Source organism: Peromyscus leucopus, chromosome 18, assembly GCF_004664715.2.
Source record: "Peromyscus leucopus breed LL Stock chromosome 18, UCI_PerLeu_2.1, whole genome shotgun sequence".
Taxonomy (NCBI): domain Eukaryota; kingdom Metazoa; phylum Chordata; class Mammalia; order Rodentia; family Cricetidae; genus Peromyscus; species Peromyscus leucopus.
This window is the reverse complement of record NC_051078.1, coordinates 34,192,445-34,218,544: the sequence shown is the minus strand read 5'-3', so window position 1 is coordinate 34,218,544 and position 26,100 is coordinate 34,192,445. Positions and strand designations below refer to the sequence as shown.

The window sequence follows — 26,100 nt, the reverse complement described above, 5'->3', positions numbered from 1 at the left end:
AATGTGGACTCTGTTCATCTGAAGAACCACAGGTGTCCTGGTCTTTCTCACTGAATTGTATGGCCCTGAGGGCACCACTGCATCCACTCAACTCTGGATGTGGTGTGAAGACACATAAGCCTCCCCGTGTTCCAATAAAACTTTATTGCTACACACTGAGTTTGAACTATATCATGTGACTTTCAGCCATCATGGAGTATTCCCTCTTTTTCAGCCATTTAAAATTGGACTTGGAGTGCCAGCTCAGTAGTAGAGAATTTGCCTAGCACATGCCAGGCTTGGTTTGGATCTCCAAGGCTGTCATAATGAGGGGAGGGAAAGTCGGGGGAAGGTGTATAAACCATTCTTAAAGTCAAGCCTGTTGGTACACACCTGTAACCCCAGCACTTGGGAGGTTGACACAGGAGGATCATGAATGGGAAGCCAGCCTGCAGCAACACACACACACACACACACACACACACACACACACACACACACACACACACTGTTCTTAGCTTATGGTCATATAAAACAGGATAATTGAGGCCACAGGTCCCCAGCTTCTGTGCTCCGTATCCCAGGGCAGGGAATTAGGCTGCAGGCAATACTTTTGTTAACACCCAGCCCACACTCCTTTACAGTATACAAAATAAGCTTTTCTTCATTAAAGAAAGTCTTCATTGAAAAGACTTGAGTCAGTTTTAAAACTGTTCAGCTTCTAAGAGAGACAGAGATATAAAACTACAGACTGTCTAAAGGGAGGAGGAAAAGAGAAGACAGAGGTCAGGGCAGCAGCAAGAGGCCCCCCAGCTCTACCTCACCCGAGAGAAATGAAGGGGCAAGAGAGGAATCAGCTTGGAGCTAAGAACCAGCCCAGCAGATGGGCTGTGGATTAACCTAGAGCAGAGACAGAAGCCAGGGCAGGGTCACGGAATTTAGTAAGTATGTTAGTTCCTTCTGCGTAGCTGGACCAAGGGCCTGTGAGAAACCACTTATGGGAAGGAGGATTTCTTTTAGCTCACGGTTCTGAGGGTTCTGTCTTGAGTCCGAAATGGGACAGGAACATGAGACAGAAAAGGCTGACCATCGTGGACAGGAAACAGAGCTGAAGTGACCTGTTACCAGGTAAAGTCTTCAAGGCATGCATGCCCCCCAAGAACCTACTCCCTCCAATGAAACCTTATCGACCTCCTAAAGCTCCCAGAACCTCCCCCCAAATAGTGCTGTAAGCTTGGGGACAAGCATGCAGCACATGAACATGTGGGGGACACTCCAATTCCTAGCTGGTTTTCTGCTGGTGTTATAAACACCACGATCAATAGCCCCTGGGAGGGGAGGATTTGTCTGGCTTACATTTCCCCATCAGTGTCCACGGACAGGAACTCAAGCAGGGCAGGAACCTGAAGGCAGGAAACGAAGCAGAGACCATAGAGGAGTGCAGCTCATGGCTTGCTCCAGCTTGCTTTCTTATATAACCCAGGACCCGGGGGTGGCGCCACCCCCAGTGGTTGAGGCCCTCCCATACCAATCGCTAATCTAGAAATGCCCCCCCCCCATGTGCCCACAGGTCAATTTGCAGGAGGCAGTCCCCCAGCTGGGGTTCCCTCCTCTCCACGCCCACCCCTTAGCTGTGGTCTGTGTTGAACTGAGGGAAACTAACCTGCACAGACCCTTACCAAAGCCAAAGCTACTACGTACAGAAAATTGTTTTGTTCGGCCAGAAAAGACTGCTCTGATGCTAGAAAAACCTGCAGGGCCATGTGGACGTGGGAGAGATGGTTTTCATCCTGTTCACCTGCGCAGTGACCCTGGGGAAATCAGTTCAGTGGGGACCAATCCTGGAAGCTTCAAACTCTCACTCTTAGAATTGCCCTTATTTAAAAAAAAAAAAAAAAAAAAAAATTTGGTCATGGACAGAGCTAGGCCCCAAGGGTTCTAATCAGAGGCCCATTCCTGTGTTTAACCAGGATACGCAAGACTGGAATTTCCAGTCATTAAAAAAAAAAGAAGAAGAAGAAAGAAAGAAAGAAAAGAAAAAGAAAGGATAAGGAGCATATTCCCAAGTGGAATTTGTTATTATAATATTTGCTATCATTAGCAACAATAAAATGCATTTGTAACCGGACAAGTTAGAAATGATCTGGCCAGTGACCAGAACGAACTGGCTGACGTCCGGGGAAATGAACAGCTAGTTGCTGGCATTCAGCAAACACTACACAGCAAGAACTCCAAGGTGTCCAAGAGCCATCGCCACTGAAGGTCAGGTCCCGGGGAAGCTAGAGCAAGGTGAAGTATAAACAATGACAGGTTTCTTAGTCTGCTTTCTGTTGCCATCACAGAACAGCTGGGGCCAGAGGTAGTCCTGATTCTCCTGTTCTGTGATAGAACACCTCGGCAAACAGCAGCTTCGGGGGAGAAACAGTTTATCTGGCTTGCATTTCCCCATCAACAGCCCATCCGAGAGAGAAGTCAGAGCAGGAACTCGACCGGGAACTTGAAGCAGAATCAATGGAGCACGTCGCTTGCCAGCTCCCTCACTGGCTCATGTTTCACTAGCCTTTCTGTATAGCCCAGGACCACCTGCCCAGGGAGCAGGGCCGGACACAGTCCGCTGCTGGGTCCTTCTACATCCATTAACTACTGAGACAGTCCCCACAGACATACCCGCAGGCCAATCCGATCTGGGAAACCCCTCGACTGAGACTTCTTCTCAGGGCCACTCGGCATCTCAAGTGGACAGTAAAGCTAACTATGAGACCAGATAGCCTATGAGGAACGTCAGTTTGTATGGCTGTGGTTCTGGAGTCTGGGGAGCAGCATACGAGTGCAGTCCCAGCATCCATCTGGTTTCTGGTGAGTGATAAATATTTTCAAAATCCTCCGTAGTGCAGTAAGCCAGATCAGGCCATATTAATGAGACCGGGATTAATCCAAGCAAAGCAACTCCTGGATGACTCTGGGGGAAAGGAAGCAGGAGAGAAATCACGTGACAGGTCTAGGAACCGGACCTTAAACACTCTGTAGGCATGGTCTTGAGGAGCTCTGGGGGAGGGGCTGCCACTTGGTGGGTTTTCTGAGGGCAGGGTTTGGAATGGGAGGAGTGTGGCCGGGTTCCCAGCCAACCATCTGGGCAGGGTTTGGAATGGGGCTTGAGCAGGGGAGATTCCCAACAGTGAGGACCTTCTTACTTTTGACCTGACAAAAGGTATTCACTTGTGAGACACAGCGAACTGGCTAGCTTAGGTCTGCTGCTCCTCATCTCAGAAGACCATCGGTGACATCACGGAAGCCTGCTTCCCTGGCCTCATCTAATCCCAACACTTCAAAGGCCTCACATGTGAATTCAGAGATTCAGTTTCCAAGAGAACCACTGAAAACAGGTTCAAACCGTAGTCTAAGGGTCGGGACAGTCTCCAAAACGCATTGATTCCATCCTGTCGGCTCCTTCCAGCACCAAATCAAAGCCCACGTCCAGGGGCTGGAGAGATGGCTCAGTGGTTAGGAGCCCTGACTACTCTTCCAGAGGACCTGAGTTCAGTTCCCAGCACCCACATGGCAGCTCAAAACAGTCTGTAATGCCAGTTCCAGGGGACCCAAAACCCATGGCAAAACATGAATGCACATAAAATAAAAATTAAAAAAAAGGTCCACGTCCAGAGTGTCATCTGAATCAGACACGGTGGGACTCCGGACAAGATTCATCCCTAGGGTAAACTCACTTGTGCCTTGAACCTGAGAGATCGGAGAAGTTATCTGCTCCCAAATTGTAATGGTGGGGCAGCACAGGACAGACATTCCTATTAGGAAGGGAAGAAGCCACAAAAAAAAGGGTAACCAGTCCAAAGTAAGTACAAAATCCAACAGAGAGAACATGGACAGAAAAGCCCTGGAATACCCCTCCCACGTGCAGCCTCCTGGACACATGGGAGACCGGGACTCTCAAATCTTCAAGCACATCTCTCTGCTGTCACAGAGGACACACTAGATGGTCCCCATGGGATCGAGTTGCATTTCTACGGTTCTCCTGGGGGGCACTGAACAATGCTAGCCCGATAGTTTGGGTTTGTTTTGTTTTTAAAGATTTATTTATTTATCATGTATACAGTGTTCTGCCTGTATGCCAGAAGAGGGTGCCAGATCTCATTACAGATGGTTGTGAGCCTCCATGTGGGTGCTGGGAACTGAACTCAGGACCTCTGGAAGAGCAGCCCTCTCTCCAGCCCCCCTAGTTTGGGTTCTCCATCGCACAACAGTGCCATGCAATGAATTGTGTCTCCCCAGAATTCCTCCATGGAAACACTAATTCCCAGCATGTAAGCATGTGTCTGTCCATTAGGAGACACATGACATGTAAATCAACAGCAAAGCACATACATGACAGTGGCCCAGAAGACCACGGAGCTGGGAGGAAGCAGAGGCAATAGTGAAGGACAGTGGCTCTGTAAAACACAGCAAAGGGTCACCTGGAAAATGTCCACGACGTCACAAGTCATTTCTACAAGCAGCAGAAGTCAAACAGGAAAGTGTAAGCAACGACTCCCTGTGTTTACAGGAAACAAAACCTATGAAAACCAAAGGAAGCAGGATCCATCTTCGGAGCTTGAAAAGAGGAGAAGGGTCTGACAACATCCAGACAATTGGAGGAGGAGAGGAAGAGGACGACGAGGAGGACGAGGAGGAGGAGAAGGAGGAGGAGAAGGAGAAGAAGAAGAGGAGAAGGTGGGTTGAGTCCACTGAGCTGGGGGGGGGGGCCTGCTCCCACTACTGTAGCCCTAATTAGATTCTCAACCTTCCTGACGCTGCGACCCTTTAACCCAGTTCCTCGTGTTGTGGTGACCCCCGGCCATAAAACTATTTTCATTGCTACTCCATAACTGTAGTTTTGCTAGTTATGAATCACAAAGTAAATATCTGTTTTTTTTTCTGATGGTCCTAGGCGGCCTCTGGTAAAGGGCCGTTCAAGCCTCCCAAAGGGGATGTGACCCACAGGTTGAGAACCATTGCTCTACTGCTTCTTTGTTTGAAAAGGGGTCTTGCTGCCTTGAACTTGCAATCCTCCTGCCTCAGCCTTCCAAGGCTGGAACTACAGGCATGGGTCACCATGTCTAGCTTCTCTAGGTGCTACTGAGCCAGAGAAGATAAAAGGCAGAGGTAAGGCAAGAGATGTGGTATTTATTGATTATGGACTGAGTATGAGACCACACTGAAAATATCACCTCCAGGGGCTGGAGAGACGGCTCAGTGGTTAAAGCATTGGCTGCTCTTCCAGAGGACCTGGGTTCAATTCCCAACGCCCACATGGCTGCTCACAACTACCCATAACTCCAATCCCATGGGGATCCAACACCCTCTTCTGGCCTCATGGGTACCACATGCCCACAGTACACAGACACAGATGCAGGCAAAACACCCATACACATAAAATAAAATGAAAGACAATACTACCTCCATTAATGTAGCGCTTTGGATTTTAAAATTTCGTTCACATATCCTTTTATCCAATCTTACCTGCCACTGGAAAGGAGCAGGAGGTGTCACTTTTGCTAGTGAAGTGTTTAAATTTGGAGGCAGAGAAAAGCACTAAGCCAGCAGATAGAGGGCAGAAACAAGACTTTATCCTAATTTGACCCAACCAGCAACTGGACGGAGTGTACAACTCTGTACAGAGTGAAATGTTGTATGGCCTGGGCAGGGTCTCGGCTTCCCCATCTGAAAAGTGGAAATTACAGTATCCGTCTCATCCCCGAGAACACAAGGCACCAAGTGGGGTTAGTTCAGGCAGGTACTCTGGAAACGGATGTCAGTATCTCTCCTTCATCCCCAAACACCCCCACGCCCAGCCATCTCCCTCCCGTACATGCATTCCTGCTGTATTTGGGCAGCTCATTCCTTCAGCTCCATTTAATGATAACCACAACATCTAAAGACAACTATTGACATGCCTGACTCCACACGAAGCACTAGGTCTGTGTTAGCTCACCACCCCGAAGGACCTGATAGGCTGGATTAGTCAGGGATTACACTTGGCTAATTTCTGGACTGACTTAACTCCCAGTACGCAGTAGACCCTCAATAAAAGCTGACTGAGTGAAGAAGGAGGTGTGAGCTGGTTGTCCTGTGATTTTTCTACTTACTGATTGTGTCTTCTGCTCCCTACATTCATGCATGGTGTTGAACCAGCTAATAAGGGGTAATGGGGGAGGGATGATTGTTCTGTCCAAGCTTTTAATAGTCCCTTTGAAATACACTCTACAATTAACTGAAAAAGTCATCAGGAATGCCTTACCAAGCACAAGGAGGAAAAAAAGCCAACTATCCAGAAGACCACATGCCCACAGATCTAGCCTATCTGCAGAATACTTTTAATATACCATGGGCAAAATCAGATTAAATCTATAATCTAACTGTTTGTAGAAAACAAAGAAAAGACTTCAGAACTTAACATCGAAAAGCATGCAAATAGAAGATGCTAAAAAAAAATCAAGTTATATAATCATCTAGTGAAAGACTTTGAAATAGAATACTCACCAAAAGATAAACAAACAAAAAATATTTAAACAGCCTTGTGAAAATACTGTGCCCAGTTCCTTAAGAGGCACTTGGGGAAGGCCATTCAAGTCCACCATCCCACCCTCAGCCTCTGCTAACTGAAACTGCAACAGGTCTCACTAATAGCTTGAAAGGACTCCATCAAGTTGACTCGGGACTCTTAAAAAAGTATAATATACTCACACATACATTATTGAATTTTTCCTTTTTTGTTCAGCATCTTGCAAGAAATCCCAAGTTTCAGCCTTAGTGGCAAGTCAACAGTGGCTTTCTGGAGACGGCTGGAGTGAGCCAGAAATCTCCCACTGCAGAGTCCCTATGACCGTGACAGGCTGAAGCCCCCCTGCTGTGAGAAGTCCCTGTCGAAGCCGTGTCAGAGGAGAACGTGAATGTGCAGGCCTGGTCAGTTCCCCAGTTTACTACCGTTAAATTATACTGTTTCGCGGCGGTGGTGGCGCACGCCTTTAATCCCAGCACTCGGAAGGCAGAGGCAGGCGGATCTCTGTGAGTTCGAGGCCAGCCTGGCTACCAAGTGAGTTCCAGGAAAAGGCACAAAGCTACACAGAGAAACCCTGTCTCGAAAAACCAAAAAAAAAAAAAAAAAAAAAAAAATTATACTGTTTCTCAACAACTGTCCACATTTCACCAAACCTAAATAAACATACAGAAGTTTAACTGCTTCCTGGGTCCGACTTCCTCTATAAAGGCATCCATGCCATAAACCTTACATTAAGTCTGGAGGCTGGAACCATGGCTCCGCTGCTAAAAGCACCAGCTGCTTTTCCAAAGGACCCAGGTTCAATTCCCGGCACCCACGTGGTGGCTCACAACTGTCTGTGACTCTAGTCCCAGGGGATCCGATGCCCTCTGCTAGCCTCTGTGGGCGCCAGTCATGCATGCATGTGGTACATTGATATACACGTAAGCAAAACACTCACACACATAAAAATAAATTACACTTAAAAGAATAATAAATAAGGTGGGCAGCTGGTAGAGGAAACCTCTGTATATCCTTCATCATGTGTGTGTGTGTGTGTGTGTGTGTGTGTGTGTGTGTGTGTGTGTGTAGACATCACACATTACACACCACAACACACGCACCAAAAATAAATAGATAAGTAACTTGTTTTAAGTTATAGACTTTCTTCATTTGTATTTGAATGTCTTAGCCATGAACCTAGGATGTCTAGAGGAAAACTATTTTTCCTTCTCTACATATGAAAGCTAAATTTTGAGATAAAAAAAAAAAAGAAAAGATGAGAGACTACAGCTGGGATTTAAAACAAATAGATTTTTTTTAAAAGCTCAAAATGTTTATATTATACTTTATTACTAGTTTATTACAAACCGTAGTTATACATAGTTAAACATAGTTTAAATGTAATAGAATTAACCAATAAAATTTGTGTATAACTACTATGTAAACCAAAGTATCATACTTTGTATCTGTACTGCTATAACAAAGCACCACAGGCTGGTAACTCACAAACAAAGAGAAAGTTATTTCTCAGGTCTGGGTACTAGAAGTCCTAGATCAAGACACTGACACTCACCTCTTCACAAGGCACTGGCAGGGGGACTAATAGCTCTTTAGGAGGTAGAGCCTTGATGGTGGAAACGTGCCACTGAAGAGGGTAAGCTTTGAGATGTTATAGCCCAGGTCCCACTTCCTGTCCTCTTGTTTCTCTCTGCTTCTAGACTGCTGATGCAGAGGGACAGGCACCCACATGTTCCCACAGCTGTGTCTTCCCCGCCGTGATGGGCTGTGTCCCTCTGGAGCAACGAGACAAAATGAACCATTTCTCCCCTAAGTTACTCTTGTCAGGGTGGTTTTCCCAGCAGCAGAGAGGAAACTCATCACCAGACTACTACATGATACATGTTTGCTCCTGGCTTTTACTAGTTACAGCTTGAACTGTTTGAAAGTATGACTCAGTTTTTATAGCAATTCTTCTGTTCGTCCTGTAAACACATGGCGCCTAATACGCAACTAGTACTACGATAGGGTTTCCAGGCTTGAGTTTTTAAAATTTAATGATGATCTCTGCCTTAAAGAACACTGTAGTCTAGTTGCACAGACATGAAAAAATAAAAACAAAAAACCATCATTTCTGAGCCTTGGCAGAATAGCCAGTCATAGTAAATATTCAGAAACTCTTTGATCAGAACAGCCTTGGAAATTCCGTATCACTTCTCAGCTCTCTGCCTTTTCTGCTCTGGTACTGAGCTGGATCCCAGAGACATCACAGGTCGGCTGACCATATAATACGAGTTTAGCCTGAGAAGGCGCTGAAGGGTGACCAAAGGCTTTGGCGAAGGCGGGGCCTTTTTTCCTGACTTTGGGATGCTTTGATCTGCTAATATGTCCCTGCTGGTAGCCTTTGGAAGCCCCGTAGTGTTTGCTTTCGAGGTGGCCTCGTGGCTACTCTACCTCAGCCTGCTCTCTGGTCCATCCACAAATCACTTCAGGTGGCAGTCACTTCATTTCCAATGGGGCCTGACTCTCAGGCCCAGACTCTCGGGCTCAGAAGGGGAGGGGGGGTGAGTCAGGGGCCAGGGTGTGGAGGGAGGGCTTCTTATAAGCTTTTTTTTTTTTTTTTTTTTTTGATTCTTTGGGAATTTCACATCATGCACCCCAATCACTCTCAATCCCTAATCCTTCCATGTCTGCCCCCACTCCTGTAACCTCCCCCCAAAAAAATTAATATATTTTTTTTTAAAAAAGTCTAATTTGTGTTATCCACACACTCACTGGAGCGTGGTCAAACCCTCAGTGGCCTGCCCCTTAAGCAGAACTGAGTCCTTCCCCTCCCACACGCCCGCCAGCAGCCATCAATTGTGGGGAGCCAACCTCAGCATCAGCATCGGAATCCTCTTAAGACACTGTGTCCTCTCCTTCAGCCCTAGGAAAGGGGGGAGGGGCCTCTCCTAGTGGTATCCACCCCACCCCCAAGATCTCCTTCACTCCTGTACTAGCTAATCAGAACTAACTTTCTAGTTAAAAAGTCTTCACAATTCTGAGGGGTTGCCCCTGGCAAGCAACCCACCCACGCCTCAGTGAACAGACTCAACACATCATATTGAGAAAAAAAAATTAGAACAGGGCAGGAATTTGTGGGGAATAGGAAGAATCGGAAGGAGGGACTGAGGAGTGAATATGTATGATTAAGATATACATAGAGAGATAGATAGATTAGATAGATACACACACATGTGTGTATACATATGCACAATGTATATCTATGTATGTATATGTGTGTATGTATGTATGTATAAAATTTTGAAACAATTATTCTTTCTTTCTTTTTTTTTTTTTTCTTTTTCCGAGACAGGGTTTCTCTGTGTAACTTTGGAGCCTGTCCTGGAACTCACTCTGTAAACCAGGCTGGCCTCGAACTCACAGAGATCCACCTGGCTCTGCCTCCCCAGTGCTGGGGCTAAAGGCATCCGCCACCACTGCCTGGCACAATTATTCTTTAAAAGAAGAATTCTGCACAATAAATTTCCCAAGTTCCCCAGCCCTCTTGAGACAACTGTGCAAAGGATATGACCCCAGCTCCTGGAGAACTTGGCTACTGCAAGCCTCCCTGAACTCTGTAACCCCAGAGCTGTTCCCACCACGGTCAGAAAGGCGGCCTGTCCCCGGGGGCTCCAGCAGAGGGGCGGCTGTGGTTTACGCTCTAAGACAAGGCCACGGCTGGCACGAGACACAAGCCTGCTGACTCTGACTGGTGCTGAGGGGCAAGGCGATGACTGGTCCAAAGTCCCCTTCTCCGGCTGGGTGAGCAGGCCGCTGAGGTTCAGTCGGAGAGTGGACTGAGAGACACTCTCCTGCGGCCTCCCCGGTGTTGCAGCAATAAGTCTCATGAAAAGACCTCCCTGGTGGTCTTTTCTCCGCTGAGCTGTTAACACAAAAGAGCCGGCGAAACAGAAAAAGTGGCAGGGACAGCCAGATGAGCAGTCCAGCTGTGAGAGCAGTGAGGCAAGGGTGACTGCCTGGCAGGTCTGGTGGCCGCAGCTCGAGAGCCTGAGAGGAGCCAGGGCTGCAAGGGAAGAGAAGCAGTGAAAACAGGATGAGGGGAGCCAGGACCACGGAAGGATAAAGGGGTGTGAGGAGGCAGAGAGGAGTTCCAGAAAGCCACCAAGTTTTCAGAGCCAGGGTCTCAGGCTGAGGGCTGAGGGCTCTGACAATGGCCAGTTCTTAGGGCCCGTCCTCAAGCCTGGGTGAGGATGGTCACACTACAGGGTGCTGGTGATGGCGCTGCCGCCGCCGCCGCCGCCGCCGCCACCAGCTCTGATGGTGGTCTTGATGGCAGGGATGCTGATGCTGATGCTGATGCTGATGCTGATGCTGGCGCCGCGGCCGCTGCCCCCTGCCCGCTCTGGCTGCTCCCTGATGCCCCACACTCAGCAAAAGCAAAAGCTTCCCCTTGCCTCCTCATGATTTCTATCTGGTTGCAGCAAAAAGAATCCTCGGCCAAATCATGACCAATCGAATATAAAAGAACTGAAGGGGTATCTATCTCTGCCTGTGGCACCAACATGTAACTGAGTCAGAGTAGAAACAGTCGAAAAAGGAAAAGACGAGCTTTAAAAGTAAGCTAACAGGACCAGCCTAGATGTTGTCTTAGAGGGTAAAAGCAGTTGCCATGGAAGCCAGATGATGAGTTCAGTCCCCCAAATCAAGTCTCCTAAGAGCTGTCCTCTGACGGCCACAAGCTGTTGTGATGTGCACAGGTGCACACATGGGCACATACACACACTAATAAAATAAAATAAAATAAAACAGAACAAAAAATTTCATGTCTTATCACATTCAAAATCTTTCTTCCATTTCATCACATTTCTTAGAAATCTTTCATCTTATTTTTTTTAAAACCTCCTATTTGGGGGCTGAAGAGATGGCTCAGCCGTTAAGAACATTACCGCTCTTGCAGAGGACCCAGGTCAGGTTCTCAGCACCCCAGTCGGGCGGTGGTGGCGCACGCCTTTAATCCCAGCACTCGGGAGGCAGAGCCAGGCGGATCTCTGTGAGTTCGAGGCCAGCCTGGGCTACAATAGTGAGATCCAGGACAGGCACCAAAACTACACAGAGAAACCCTGTCTCGAAACCTGCCCCCCCCCCCCAAAAAAAGGCCTCTAAGATCCTCTCTAGCTCTAAACCTCTACAGTAGAGGCATCAGGACAAGTCCCAGCAGACAAACTGCTGGCAACAACCTCATCGATCTTAAGGACTTAGACTCAGGCTTCAAATCCACGGGTTTCTTGTTTGCTACTACGATACCACAAAATACGCAATATCTGGTCATTGTCCTACTGCCTGGCATACAACTTCCGGATTTGGGCGATCTTCAAAGTGATTGCCTTTTTCCATGCTACTAAGCTGACAGATGGCCGACAGCCCCTGGATGGTTTCAGGAAGGAGACAGTCATTCAAAATCCAAGACAGGAGCGGGGAGCTGAGACTTACAGGCCCACTCTGGTCCTCCCGCCTCTAACTCCCAAGTGCTGGGACAATGAGTGTTCAAATCCCGTCCCTCCAGAGAGCAGAGAGCGCCCGAAGTTTAAACTGTCCAGTGATCTAATCAGAGAGCGCCCAAAGTTTAAATTGTCCAGTGATCTAATCAGCGACGTCAGTGTAATGAAGCCCATTAAAACTTCCCCGGGGCAGGGCTTAGAGGGCTTCCAGACAGCTGAAGGTCACAGTCGGAGGTGCCAGATGTGGTGCAGATGCCCTGTGCATCTCTTCATCTGAATCCTTCATCACACGCTCTATAACAAACCGGTAAATGAGCTTCTCTCCGTTCTGTGAGGGGCTGAGGAAAATGAACTGAGCAAGAGGGAAGAGTCGTGGGGATTCCACCTTTCAGCTGAAGGGCTGACTGAACTTGTGGCTGGCCTTGGAAGTGAGAGACAGTCTCGGGGACTGAGACCTCGACTGTGGGATCCCATGCTAGCTAGCTTCAGGCTGAGGGCTGAATCAGCAGACACCCAGGTGCCGCCCCCCACCCCACCCCCCCCACACACAGCACTGCTTGCTTCCTGGGTGGGAAGACACCCCACACGCTTACTTCATCCCAGCAGCAGCCTGGGCTGATGAGAGAATGCCGAGGGCCTGGGTTTGTTTATTCCTGTGTCCTCTCAACCACTTCAGATATCTACCCCAGCAGTGTTATTTTGGTAACCATGTTGCCACCGTCTCCGCCCTGGTGCTGCTGAGTGTAAACAGAACCTGGACATTTCCAGGAACTGTCAGTCTGGCACTTCCTACAAAGGGGTAAATCTTTCATATCATTAGCAAAATAAAACCTAGGACTAAAACCTGCCCCCCCCCCCAAACATCTAGAAGTCACACTTCCTTTTTAATTCAGGTTTACTATTTGGAAAATCACATTTAAAAAAAAAGGGGGGGGGGTTGCTCCAAAGAACCATATACATCTTTGCCTCTTACTGGCCGAGCCGAGGAACAAGTATAAACACAGCTGCCTATTAATTTTAGGTAAGGCAAACATTCCTGCAGCTGGCTGGAATGGCAGCCTGCAAGTCTGGACCACACTTTTAGAAATGCTACCTTGCTAGGCGGCTGCTGAAGCCCGGAGCTGCACCAGCGGAATCGCGTGGTCCCGGTCCCAGCGGCCGCGGCCAGCATGATGGAAGAGCCGCAAAGTGGGACTTGATCCGGGTATCAGCGGAGCCGCCACACTGTCACACTGTCCCCGTAATCACAGCCAAGCTTTAGTCTGCTTAGACTCTCAAGACGGTAGAGAAACGGTGAGCGTCTGTGCCTTGGCCCCCACGTGGCCTTGCTTCAGACCCCACCCTCCTCCGCAAAGGACTGAACGAGATCAGGAAGGGGAGAGATCGGGAGTGAGTGAATCCCACGACAACGGGAAGGAAAAAGATTTTTCTAAAAGCCCGCGACCTGTGTCTGGTGAGAGGAAGAATGAGCAAGACAGAGGGCACTGGAACACTTGGGCCATCTGGATTCGGGGAAGGGAAAAGTGTACTTTGATAAGGTGCTTTTTGTTGTTGTTGTTTTGGGGTTTTTTGTTTTGTTTTGGTTTGGTTTGGTTTGGTTTGGTTTTTTTGAGACAGGGTTTCTCTGTGTAGCTTTGCACCTTTCCTGGATCTCACTCTGTAGACCAGGCTGGCCTCGAACTCAGAGATCCATCTGCCTCTGCCTCCCGAGTGCTGGGAGATAAGGTGTTTTTATAGAGCATAACTCAGCAGGCTTGGACGTCGAAGCACCCAGGCTTTAAATTTTGGCTCCACAGACCTGTGTGACCTTAAGCAAGTTATTAAACATCCCTGTAGTTACACTGTCTCATCTACGTTATAAAGGTCTCCATATAGCTCAGGCCTAGAACCCGCTATGCAGCTGGAGATGACCTTTAACTTCTGGCCCTTCGGCCTGCTCCGCCTCTCCAGTACTGGAATTACAGGCACTCCCCCACTTCACCCAGTTTATGTAATGCTAGAAATCAAACTCACGACTTCCGGCACTGGCCTCTGCCAACTGAGCTACAGTCTCAGCTCCCTGAATCACGTTGATTTTTAGATTTTTATTTTATTTCTAACTCTGTGTGTGTGTGTGTATGTGTGTGTGTGTGTGTGTGTGTGTGTGTACCCATGAAGGCCAGAAGAGGGTGTTGGGTCCCCTGACGCTGGAGTTACTGGTGGTTGTGAGCCACCAGCCATGGGTGCTGGGAACAAACTCAGGCCTTCTAGAAGAGCAGCAAATACTCTTAAAGCCCTGAGCCATCTCTCCAGCACCAAAACTCATTTTTAATAACAAAGAAGATCAGAGGCACACAGCCTGCCTCCCAAGACGTGGACAGGCCGAGCAGGTCCGCTCTCCCTGTGACTACTGCCTCATCTTGTCCACCTTCAAGCCACCCTCGGCTCACTGTGTATCTGAGAGCAGCGGCCAACTCATTCCTGGCCAGCAGGTTCTGTCTCAGCTAACTCATTCCTGGCCAGCAGGTTCTGTCTCAGCTAACTCATTCCTGGCCAGCAGGTTCTGTCTCAGCTAACTCATTCCTGGCCAGCAAGTTCTGTCTCCAACTAGTGAGAGCTTGATCTATGGAGCACAAAGAATGGGGGGCGGGCGGGGGCAGGGTGTTGCAAGAACCAAACAAAGTGAATAAACAATAAAAATTAAGCCCCAAATTCAACTTCTACAGCTAAATCAAAAATCCCTCCAATTTTGTTCTTCTGCGCCTCTAGCCTGTATATCCCCAACATTTTAATGTGGGCCGTGGAGTCACACCTGCCTGGGGTCTGATATTCTGGGAAATCCCTCAGCGAGTGTTCAAGAGATTCGAGGAATGAAAGCATCTGGGAACTAATGTCCTTCTGTGTATCCGTCCCTACCACCTGGCCATGTCTCCCCACTGAAAAAAACGAGAACAGTTCATCATGCAGTTCATAGTTCTGGGTGCCCACATTTGTGGAGCAATGGTAAGAAAGGAGCCACCTACCTAACCAGCTGGCCAGATCTCAAGGGGCTCTCTGCTTTAAAAGAACCTGGTAAGCCACCTGTGCCGGGTCTGTCTGTAGGCATGTCAGTGGGCACCTGTCTAACGTCACCGCCTGGATTCTACTTCCAGAAACTCTGTAACGGGTTGGCCTGGGGCAGGAGCAGGGCCTGGACATCAGATCTCTCTTAAAAGTCCCTCAGGTAATTCCAACACACAGCCAGGGTTAATCAACCAAAGGCAGCCAGGTGACTGAGGCAGCCAAGTGGCCCCTGTAGCCATGCGAGAGAGGAAAACGATACAGTCAGACTTTCTCAGCAGAAAAGAGCATTAAATGCATTTTAGAGTGAAATGGAGTCATCCCTGCTGGGGCAGGACCTGTCACATGGTCTGCCGTTCCTAGAAAGAGTGGCAATTAGCTGCCAGCAGATGCATTATTTCATCAGTCCCATAAATGCTCATAAAAGTCTCCTGCTTTTACTTGTCAGCCCTGCAGAAGCTAGGGAAAGCCTCTGATAAGACACAGCCCTGAACTATAGGACTCCCGTGTAGAGGATCCAAACCAGCATTGATAAAAATAAAATATTTGAAGACACTCTCAACCCACTACACTTACAGATCTTGAAGGTTTTTACTCTTAATATAAAAAAAAAATACATTAGTACAAACATTTAAAAGCCTCTTTCTGTTATTAACACCACGGCATAAGACAGTTCCATTTCAAACCCAGTGGGGAGCCAGAATTGTGAGGCAGGAAACGTCTTAAATCAAGAGCTGGTAGGCTAGGATTCCAGTCTCGGCAGTAAATTACATCAACTGGCTGTGTGATGATGAGCAAGCCGACTTAATCTCCCAGGCCTCCGTTTTCACAGAGACAAGAAAATGATGGGCGGGTCCCCCCCTCCCTCCCAGCTTCCAAATACCAGGGTCTGGCTGCATCTTGCTGAGCATCACAATAGGAAACACAGTATTTAGATAAAAAGTTACAAACTTCATAATGCGAACCAATAAACTTAACCAGTTCCGGCCACCTCCCCATGGCATCCACTAGCCAGTCACCCTCAAATGCCCAGAGAGAGCAAGCTGGGAAAACAACATATACTTCAACACGGCACGTTCAGCTGGGAGGCGTCATTGGAGGAGCCTATGAGGAGTATCCCAAGGTAGAAATCTAACGAGCCTATGACAACGTCTAAGCCAAAAGCTACCTGTGTGTAGTGTCTACCACCTGAGTAACATAGCTTCCTCTTCTAAACCACACAACACTGGCGGTGCATCTTCCCATGTTGCTGCCACCCTCTGCAAGCAGGAAAACACCGTGTGTGTGTGTGTGTGTGTGTGTGTGTGTGTTGGGGGGGTGGGGAGACACAACCAAACACTGTTAGAATTCCATTGCCTGCAAGGGTTTAAGCATGCAACCTTTATCCTTACCTGGATCACTACAGAAGTAAAAAAAGAAAGTGGCTTCTCATCCTGAGCTTCACTATTATTTAATCCCATGTCCCAGGTTATCTAAATTCATCTTAAGAACCATACAAAGTCTCGCACACAACAGGTAAGACCTGAGCCTGTGCTGGTACAGCATGTCATTTATTAGTGTGAGGGAAGTCTCTCTCTCTCTCTCTCTCTCTCTCTCTCTCTCTCTCTCTCTCTCTCTCTCTCTCTCTCTCTCTCTCTCACCTAGCTGCACTCCATCTACGCTGTCCCAGAAGTGAGGCGGGCACCTCAGAGAGGCTTGCTGAGGCGTTCCCTGACGGCCTCACCACCACACACACACACACACACACACACACACACACACACACACACGCAACAGTAATTTCATTAGCTAACTATCTGCCCACACCCTTGACGTTCCTCCAGGAGAACACGGTGAGCTGTGTCCACGTCCACTGTTTTGTTTAGTGTTCTAGCCCCAGCATGAATATCTAACACGTGATCAACACTCACTACACGTTTGAAAGAACGAGGGGAGGAGAGCCTTCTGTTATCTGGAGGCCCTTCATGTTAGACCCATGGTATTTAGTCTGCAGGAAGTATATGATAATCATGCTTGGGCTACCAGACAGAACAATCTCGCGGGCTGGACACACTGAGATCAGCACCATACTTTTCACGTGGAGCAGGCTTTGGTGCACGGCATGATTGGAAGAGCCTACGCATCCCAAGTCAGAAATCAAATAAATCTATGGCAGTGTGTAACACCTTGGAGCCAAAATGCACCTCACAGGAGAGCAGCTGATGTAGCTCAGCAGGGTCACTCGAGGCCAGCTCACAAGGGACAGGCTGGGCCTAGAGCCTCTGGGCAGAGGGGAGATGGGCAAGCCAGCCTGGTACACAGCACCAGTGAGGACAGCCAGGCAATCTAGGACATCCTGTCCAGTGGGATGACCCACTGAAGGTCAGGCAAGGTTGGAACAAGGGCTAGCCTCGGAGCTGCCACTGAACCAGGCTCAGGACCTGGGCAGGAGGCAGAACTACCGTTCACTCTTGCTAGTGGCTGGAATACACAACTCAGGAATCTGGTTGATGAAGGAGAGAAAAAAACAAAGCCCAAGCCAGAGGGAAGCTGAGGGGGAAGGCAGGGCCACCAGGTAGACGGTTTAAGAGAGAACCATGGTCGAGATGCAGTCCCGCAGCCAGGCTAGGGCAAACAAGACAGAACAGAGAGTCCTGTGGCCCAGCAGCCAGGCCACCATGCTGACACTAGGTCCCATCAGATAGTGAGGCCATGGCTTCAGAAACAGCTCCTTTCCCAAGTCAGATTAGCTCGGGCGCTAGAGACAGCTGCGGCGGAGACGCCAAGCCACCAGGCACAGGCTGCCTTCACCACACCCAGAGCGGTCCTGTCTCCTAAAGTGACCCAGCAAGAGTCCAGAGAGGACTTCCAGCTGATCTAATGTCTAGTGTGTGACCTTGGCCACGGCGACGGGCTGGGAAGTGTTCCTTCCACTGTGCCAAGTTGGATTAAGTCATTTTATCGGCAGACTTCTTTTAAAAGGTAAGAGTCCTTGTGGGGGAGGACACAAACCAGCTACCCTCTTTCATTTCGGGCTTTTATACTTTGTTGTTTAAAATAGAGATTGGGAGACCTGAGGAAATCTAGAAACATAATCAGAAGATTTCGGGTAGATTTTTCTTCTCTTAAGTTTGAGGATTTGCTGAGGAGTGGAAGTTGGAAGTGTTGAGAATGAGATACAACTCAATTTGGCTCTAAAAACTTACATTCAGCATATATACAAAGGCAAATAACTAAGATCACACACACACACACACACACACACACACACACACACACACACACACACACACAAATGTCTGACGCAGCTCAAAATGTAGAAATGAAACACAGAAATTAAATACACAAAGAAGGGAAAAGCCAAGCCTCTGCCAGAGGAACCAGGCAGAAAACTCCAGTGAAAAATAAAGTTAGTTCATTCTTGAGGAAGCATCAACCACTCGGCTAAGAGAAAGCTGCTCCTCGCCACGTCTTCTCAAGGCTTCCCAAAGGCAGGGCACCAAACCCATGCTATGACTAACCACAACCAACATGAGCAAAAAGTAAGGAAAGGCTACTGTGTGCACACCTCACAAACACCCCATCTCCCTTGAATCTAGTTCTCGAAATCCAAGGGGCCTTTACAAAAATAAGGTAAGCTGCTGCAAAGCCCATTCCTGCTGTTCTGACGCCGCCGTGTTAGAGAAACCCTGAGGTCAAAGGAAAGAGGCCTCAGGCTCTGTTTGCCTTCTTTCCAGAGACATTAGCTTAGAAGGCAGCTCAGCTCTGATGCCAGTCGGCGGCTTCAATTCACCTCACCCCATCCGCACACGCAGGCAAAACACTCCCACACTGAAAATAAATAAACTTCAGAAGTACTTTCCCTCAGCTTCTTACTCACTTTTATAATTTGTTGACGATATCTTAATTCTCTCTTGCTCTCTGAATAAATCTGAAGAGGGAAAAGTGAGGGTCACATTTCTAGGACGATTCATGACCAAACTCTTTTTAGAACCCCCAAATAATCACATAACTAAGCTAAATGTTTTGAGAGTGAAAGGCATTTGCTTTTATTCTGTCATTTCCAACTACATAGCCAGGAAGACCGTCTAAGTCAGTGGTTCTCAACCTGTGGGTTGTGACCCCCTTGGAGGTCACATATTGGATATCCTGCATACCAGATATTTACATCACGGTTCATAACAGTAGCAAAATTGAAATTATGAAGTAGCGACGAAAGAATTTTAAGGTTGGGGGTCACCACAACGTGAGGAACTGTATTAAAGGGTCGCAGCATTAGAAAGGTTGAGAACCATTGCTCTAAGTGAATACCAGAAAAGCACAAATCATTTCCAACACCTCCCCGGCTCTATGATATATATTCTGCTTTAATAAAGTGGTAAGAATGCCCGAGATATTTTACCCTGGTTTTGTTCAGACACACAGAAAATTAATTTTCTAAGGCCAACCCAAGCTGAAAATTCTAGAGATCTTTAAAAGCCGGTGTTTTCACAGTTTCAAAAAGACATGGGGGGGGGGGGGGCGCGGCAGAGTCAGGTGGATCTCTGTGAGTTCAAGGCCAGCCTGGGCTACAGAGCAAGATCCAGGACAGGCACCAAAGCTACACAGAGAAACCCTGTCTCGAAAAACAACAACAACAACAACAAAAAAGACATGTAATTTGGACAAGCTAGGAATAAAGATCTTTTTAGATTTTCCACTAAATGTTCACCAGGTCTTTCTAAATTAACTGGATGGCCCATACTGGTCAGATATTCAAATATATGTCATTAATGAAAAGAGCATTAATTGTGATTACTCAGTACATGTGGTCTCAAAACTATTCAAAATATAAGACCTGTGGTTCAAAAAAACAATAAAAGTATTTTGCTGGTAGCATTTGGGTTTTGTTTTGTTTTTTTGAACCAGTTACAGTTCTGTCTCACTGTGTAGCCCTAGCTATTCTGGAATTCTCTCTGTAGACCAGGCTGGCTCAGAGTCACAGAGATCCACCTGTCTCTGCCTCCCCAGAGCTGAGACTAAAGGCGTGGGTTCTGTTACAGTCACTTTTTTAAAAACAGTAACAACAAATTCTGAAGACCTCTATCTTTATTTAAAAAAAAACAAAAAACAGAAAATGTTTTATTCTTAGCTCTGGAAATACGCTAACTCAGTTTGGATCAGTTGACTTCATCAACTTTCCATTATCTTCGTTAAAAAAAAAAAAAAATAGCCTTTCCAGGTCAGCCCTCTGTTCCCCAATCTTTGTAAAAAAGTCATATTTATTAGAGGACTTGAAGGGAACAGGGCTGTACACACAGTTCCTTCCTCTCACAGACCAGGCGCACAGCACCAAACCATGCTGTTTCTTTCCAAACCACAGCTTCTAATTCTCCTGGAAAGGCAAAATGAGATTCTCCCCCAAATTACTTAGCCCTTGCAAAATAAAATGCCTCAGGTGTCTGAACACAGCTGAAGTTGCAAAGGCCATTTTAAACCAAGAGCCTTTAAAAAAAAAAAAAAAAACAAACAAACAAAACAAACGAAAGCAGGCTTCAGAATAATCCCCTGGGCCTCATAGGCTGGCTGAAGGGACAGGTGCAGGGCATGCCTTCCTAGAGGCTGCCCCCCATGGTCTGACCTTCTTCAGCTGGTAGCCTGGCACCCTACAAATCGTAGGCCAAAGCCTGATTTCCCGCCTGCACTTCCAAATGGCTCCTGTCGCCAAAGGGCTCAGAGTGACCTGGCTCTCCGATGAGGACATGCCTCCCCAGGGACTCGCCAGGTTTCCCTGGAAGCATATCTAAACTGACCTCTGAGCTCCCTCCTTAACCTCGTCTCAGGGTTCACCTTCCTCTCCTCTCTGGAGTTGCCCAACATGCCTTCCCATCCTGCCCTCCCAATGCCATGCCCTCTCAGTCCAAATTCCCTGCCCATGTTCATGAGCCATTGACCTCTGGCCCCCTAAAGCACCCAACTGTCGATCCAAAGGGCACAGTTGCGACAATCCCGGAGCGGTGTTGACGTGATCTCTTTGAGGCCTACCTGTAGGCAGCTCCGTGGGGGCTTCCTCCCTGGCCTTCTCCAGCTTCTCTCTTACCCAGGGAAATTCCTGGAGGGAATCAAGGAAGGTATCGAAGGCTTTAGGGCCCCTGGAAGGCAGGATATCCAGCAGCAGCATTGTCTTCCGGAGGCCTGTGGTTTGAGCTTTGATTTCTTGAACATGGTTTTCCGTCAAAACCCCTTCCTGGTAGAGGTACTGAAGAACCAGCCCCTCCACCAGTACCTCTGCGCCCAGCTCCAGACGCAGAGAGCGGAGCACTTGCCTGTCCCTGGCATCCATTTCTTCCCTGGAAAGAAACAAAATCCGCACTCAGGTTACAGGGACGCTGGTGGACCCCCTAAAGATAATGTTGCTGCGACATCATTAATAAGCGCCTCCAGGTCACTCAGATCTTCCCATCTTAGCAGAGTGCCAAGTTACAGTGTTCCCTATGTGGCTGCTAAGCCAAATCCAGTTCAGTGCAAACACTTCCCAGCATCGTGAAGAACACTCATTAGGAATCCGTCTCTATCTCTGCTTTTCACATGATGGGGTCCCATTTCAATTCCCTGTTCAGTAAGAGATACCACAGAAGACAGATCTGAGACCTTACTTAAAACGCAATCCCTGGGAATTCTAGAACAGCGTTTAATTTTCGCATGCTGGAGGAGAGTGGATTTTAATTTAATATTCATCAGTCAGTCCAGCGCCCACACTGCACTAACGACCAAAATGACCAGGGACATTTATAGACCCTGACCCAGCAATGATGGGAGGGGGTGGGGGGGAGGGAATGGAGGGGGAGAGCGCAATCCAGAGGAAAGAATGGGTTTAAGGATCTTTCCTACAGATAAGACCTCCCTCCACAGGACCAGCACCCTCAAGAAAATAAGTGTGTGTGTGTGTGTGTGTGTGTGTGTGTGTGTGTGTGTGTGTGTGTGTGTGTGCCTTTTACAATAAGCCTTATAAACACAGTCACAGGAAGGAATGCCTTCCAAGAATTCAGAGCCTGGGTCTCTAGTACCAGTGCGGGACCTTTAGTGAGCGCGGGTGGCTAGTGTGCTGTGGGGTTGGCAATGAGGGGAACCGGGAGGAGGAGAGGAAAGGCTTCCGACACCCGATCCCAGCCTTCCGCACAAGCCTCTGCAAAGCCCTGGGGTGGCAGGTGAGGGGCGGCGGGGGGCGGGGGGGGGGGGTGTCCACACTGCGCCGCGTGTTTCCATTTGCAACTTTGAAAACCTCCCGGTCTGTGCAGCTGAACCCCGCGGCTGTGCACACACACACGGGAGGAGCCACCAGCGACGATCGGGGACCAGGACCCCGCGGGATGATCCTCACCGGGGGGCACTGCACCCCCGGACCGCCACCCGAACCCTAGCCTAACTCGGAGAGCAGAGCAGAGGGAGCCGAGAGAGCCGCGCAGGGGCGGTGTCGCCACGGCGCGGGGATTTCGAGAGAAGATGGATTCCTGTTACTTACGTCTGCGACCACGTACCTTTAAAAAAAATAAATAAATAAAAGACTACAACCGGAATCCAGACTGTCAGGGAACCTGTACCACAAACACCATCTTTGTTGCAGGCAAAAGCCCTGGACAGGAAGTGCTGTAGCCATCTTTGTGGAGGGCAGGGGAAGGAAGTGTGGTAGCCATCTTTGTTGAGGGCCCAAGAGGTCAGGTGGACGCTTTCTCCGCCATGGTTGCTGTGGGTAAAAGAGACAATCACGCCTAGACTTTAAAAAAAAAAAAAAGGTAGTTTAAATAATCTCAGGGATTATCTAAATGAAAGAGTAAATGAATCGTTGAATCTTAACACAAAATCTCCATGAGAGGCTTACACATAATAGGCAGCTTCTAAAGTTACTCCAGCAGCTAAACTCTGGGTTCAATTCCCAGTAAAAATCACACACTTGCACAAATTAATTTTATAACATGAAGAGATCAATAAACTCACCAATTTGTTTTTAAATTAATTGGATGACAAAAGGATGTATCTGCTATTTTTTTATTATTATGTAGGGTATGTGTGGCGTGTGTGTACAAACGTGCACGAATATAGGTCTCTGGACAGGGTCAGAAGAAGGCATCAGATCCCCTGGACCTGGAGTTACGGGGAGTTTGAGCTATCTGATGTGGGTGCTGGGAGCCAAACTCAGGTCTTCTGCAAGAGCAGTGTGTGCTCTTAATAGCTAAGCCATGTCTCCTGCTCCAACTCAAAAAGAGTTTGTTTTGTTTTGCTTTTCAAGACAGGGTTTCTCTATGCAGTCCTGGGGCTGTCCTGGAACTCTCTCTATAGACCCAGCTGGCCTCGAACTCAGAGATCTGACTGCTTCTGCCTCTGGAGTGATTAAAAGTATGCACCATCACACCTGGCTTGCTAAAAACTTTTGACAATAGGAAAGGAATACCTTAGCAACACCTCTAGTCAAGATGAACTATCTAAAAACAAATCAGTGAAGAGTTCTAAATCTCCCTCCTAGCATTCCAGTCGGGTGTGCAGTTTACAGTGCTAATGGACTCTGGTGTTTCTATGCAGGCACTGGCCATCTTAGAGGCAGTGTTTTTACGTAAGTGGTAGGAATTGTTTTAGCATTTCAAATAGCTGCAGTCTGTAGAATCAGGAAAGTCAATTGTGTCATCTAAAATCTCACAGCCAGTACAGAGTCAAACCTAAATTGTAACCAAGTCCTCTGATTTCATGCTCTCTCCAGAACACCATACAATCACATAGAATGGACTCTTGTTCTAGTGGCAGCCAAAATATTTCTAGTGAATCACCCCATTGCCACCTCCTACTCTTGTTATTCTTGAATTACACAGAGGATTCCTCATTATCTTTCGTTCTAGAATTGTTGTCTTAAAAAGAAAAAGGTGGATACGTGTTAACAACAGTTGCTGTCTTCATCCAAATAAGTAACAGAGATTTTGAATGATTACAAATAGCTGAGAATTTCTGCCTTCTTCGAGAGAAAAGGAGGCATAGTTATTCCAACAACAAGCTGTGACAATTCTCACATGCATTGGAAAAATATATAGCACAATAAATGCTCATGCTTGTTTTGTTTGTTTTGTTTTGAAGTTTAAGACACTTTTGGTGACTTGTAGTGTCTGAACATACTTGAAATTTTCTTGGGACTACAAGGTAAACATTGGTGATGCTGTCCAGGAGGTGGGGAGGCAACCGTAGAATGCATTAAGGTTCGGCGCTGTGGAATAATCCTTTTGTACACTGTGAATATATATTACTCCCATTGATAATAAAAAGCTGATTGGCTGATAACTGGGCAGGAAGAGATTGGGCAAGAAAGCCTGAGACAAAGAAAATGCTGGGATGAAGAAGGTCAGAGAGAGAGGAGTGGACCAGCCAGATGGACAATGAGTCGGACACATAAAATGGGATGGAGGTAAAAGCCACAAGCCTTGGGGCAGCACATACATTGATAGAAATGAGTTAAGTTGTAAAGCTGGTTAGTAATAAGCCTGAACTAATGGCTGAACATTTATAATTAATATTGAGTCTCCATGTAGGTTATTTGGGAATTGGTGGGCAGGACAGTAATTTCTGTCTACAGTTCACAGACGAGAGGAAAAGAGGGCAGAGCAGCATAAGAATTGAGGCTAATGTTGAAAGGAATGGAATCCTTATTGTAGCGAGTCTTTCTCTGTCCCACCAGCCAGCTCCCAAATCATGACACAGAGACTTATTTTAATTATGAAAGCTCAGCCAACAGCTTGGGCTGGTTTCTAACCAGCTCTTATAACCTAAATTAACCCATATCATTTAATTTATGTTCTTTTGTGTGGCTTGGATACCTTTACCCTCTACTTCCCATGCTGCTCCTCTGCATCTCCTAGTATTCCCCTTCTTCCCAGCATCCTCTCTGCCTGGAAATCCTGCCTAGCTATTGGTCATTCAGCTTTTTATTTAACCAATCAGAGTGACACATCTTCACAGTGTACGAAAAGATTATTCCACAGCACCATAAGGTAAAAAATCTGAGGAACTATCAGTTAGGGATCTGACTTAGATATCTAGGATGATGCCCATCAACATCAAATCCTTCTTCCAGTGGCAAATGTGATATCTGATATCTGATAGGCTCTGCCTGACTAGTGAACCACCATCCAACAACCTAGTGGAGGAACATACCCAAGTAAGCACACAGTGGTTCTTCTCAGTAGCACATTACAGCTTCACTTATATTAATGACCAAGATCAGTGGCCTCTAAGGAAACAAATTATCAGAATCATCATGGCAGATGGCTTCTCCACCATCCTGGCCAGTCCCTCTCTGTCAACTTGAATTAGAGGACCGAGCATCTATTACCCAGTGGTAACTAACTGATTTTCAGGAAGAAGTGATATTTTCTTTCCTCCTTCCCTCTCCTATGATGTTTACTTATGTCAAGATATACTCCTTGTGGATTTGGAAGAGAGAGAGAGAGAGAGAGAGAGAGAGAGAGAGAGAGAGAGAGAGAGAGCATTTTTATGTCTTTCAATTGATTGTTACTTTTGCAATATTCAAAAAACAACAAGTCAAAGAAGTTGGATGTTGTGGAATAATCTTTTTGTACACTGTGAAGATGTGTTACTCTGATTAATTTAATAAAAAGCTGAATGGCTAATAGCTAGGCAGGATTTCCAGGCAGGGAAGATACTGGGAAGAAGAAGGTGGTGTCACCAGCCAGGCACAGAGAAAGCAGGATGGACAGTACAGAGTAGAGGTAACTGAGCCCCATAAAAGAACATAGATTAAAAAATATGGGTTAATTTAGGTTATAAGAACTAGTTAGGAACAAGCCTAAGCTAAGGCTGAGCTTTCATAATTAATAATAAGGCTCCTTGTCATTTTTTGTGAGTGGGTAGCCCAAAGAAAAATCCATCGACAGTTGGATATTTGGGTTCTTCCTGTTTCATAGATGTGGAAATAAAGTCATGGAGAAAAAAAAAGATTCTTTTTTAGTACTTCTGAAATCATCACAAAACTAGATCTTGAATGAGGTCACAAAAAAAAAACTGATAAATTACAAACTACAAAAGTACGTACTTTCC

The 26,100-nt window shown here is 47.2% G+C and overlaps 1 protein-coding gene and 1 long non-coding RNA gene across 6 annotated transcripts in view; one reads left to right on the top strand and one right to left on the bottom strand.

The window, feature by feature from the left end:
• The window catches only part of Cradd (CASP2 and RIPK1 domain containing adaptor with death domain), a 186,112-nt gene that overhangs the window by 141,084 nt on the left and 18,928 nt on the right, over window positions 1–26,100 (bottom strand). The window contains exons 2-4 of one of the 5 annotated variants that reach the window (XM_037196803.1): window positions 22,529–22,750; window positions 21,052–21,356; window positions 18,908–18,958 (exon numbers count right to left, since the gene is read on the bottom strand). In XM_037196803.1, the coding sequence (XP_037052698.1) occupies window positions 18,908–18,958; window positions 21,052–21,349 (349 nt within the window). In that variant the 5' untranslated portion in view covers window positions 21,350–21,356; window positions 22,529–22,750. Of the gene's footprint in view, window positions 1–18,907; window positions 18,959–21,051; window positions 21,357–21,662; window positions 21,766–22,528; window positions 22,756–26,100 lie in introns of those variants that run through there. The other 4 variants (XM_028855706.2, XM_037196806.1, XM_037196804.1 and 1 more) reach the window with 4 other exon arrangements.
• LOC114681944 lies at window positions 21,856–22,798 on the top strand. The gene is made up of 2 exons (XR_003732961.2): window positions 21,856–22,214; window positions 22,305–22,798. It is a non-coding gene; the product is annotated as an uncharacterized LOC114681944 (long non-coding RNA).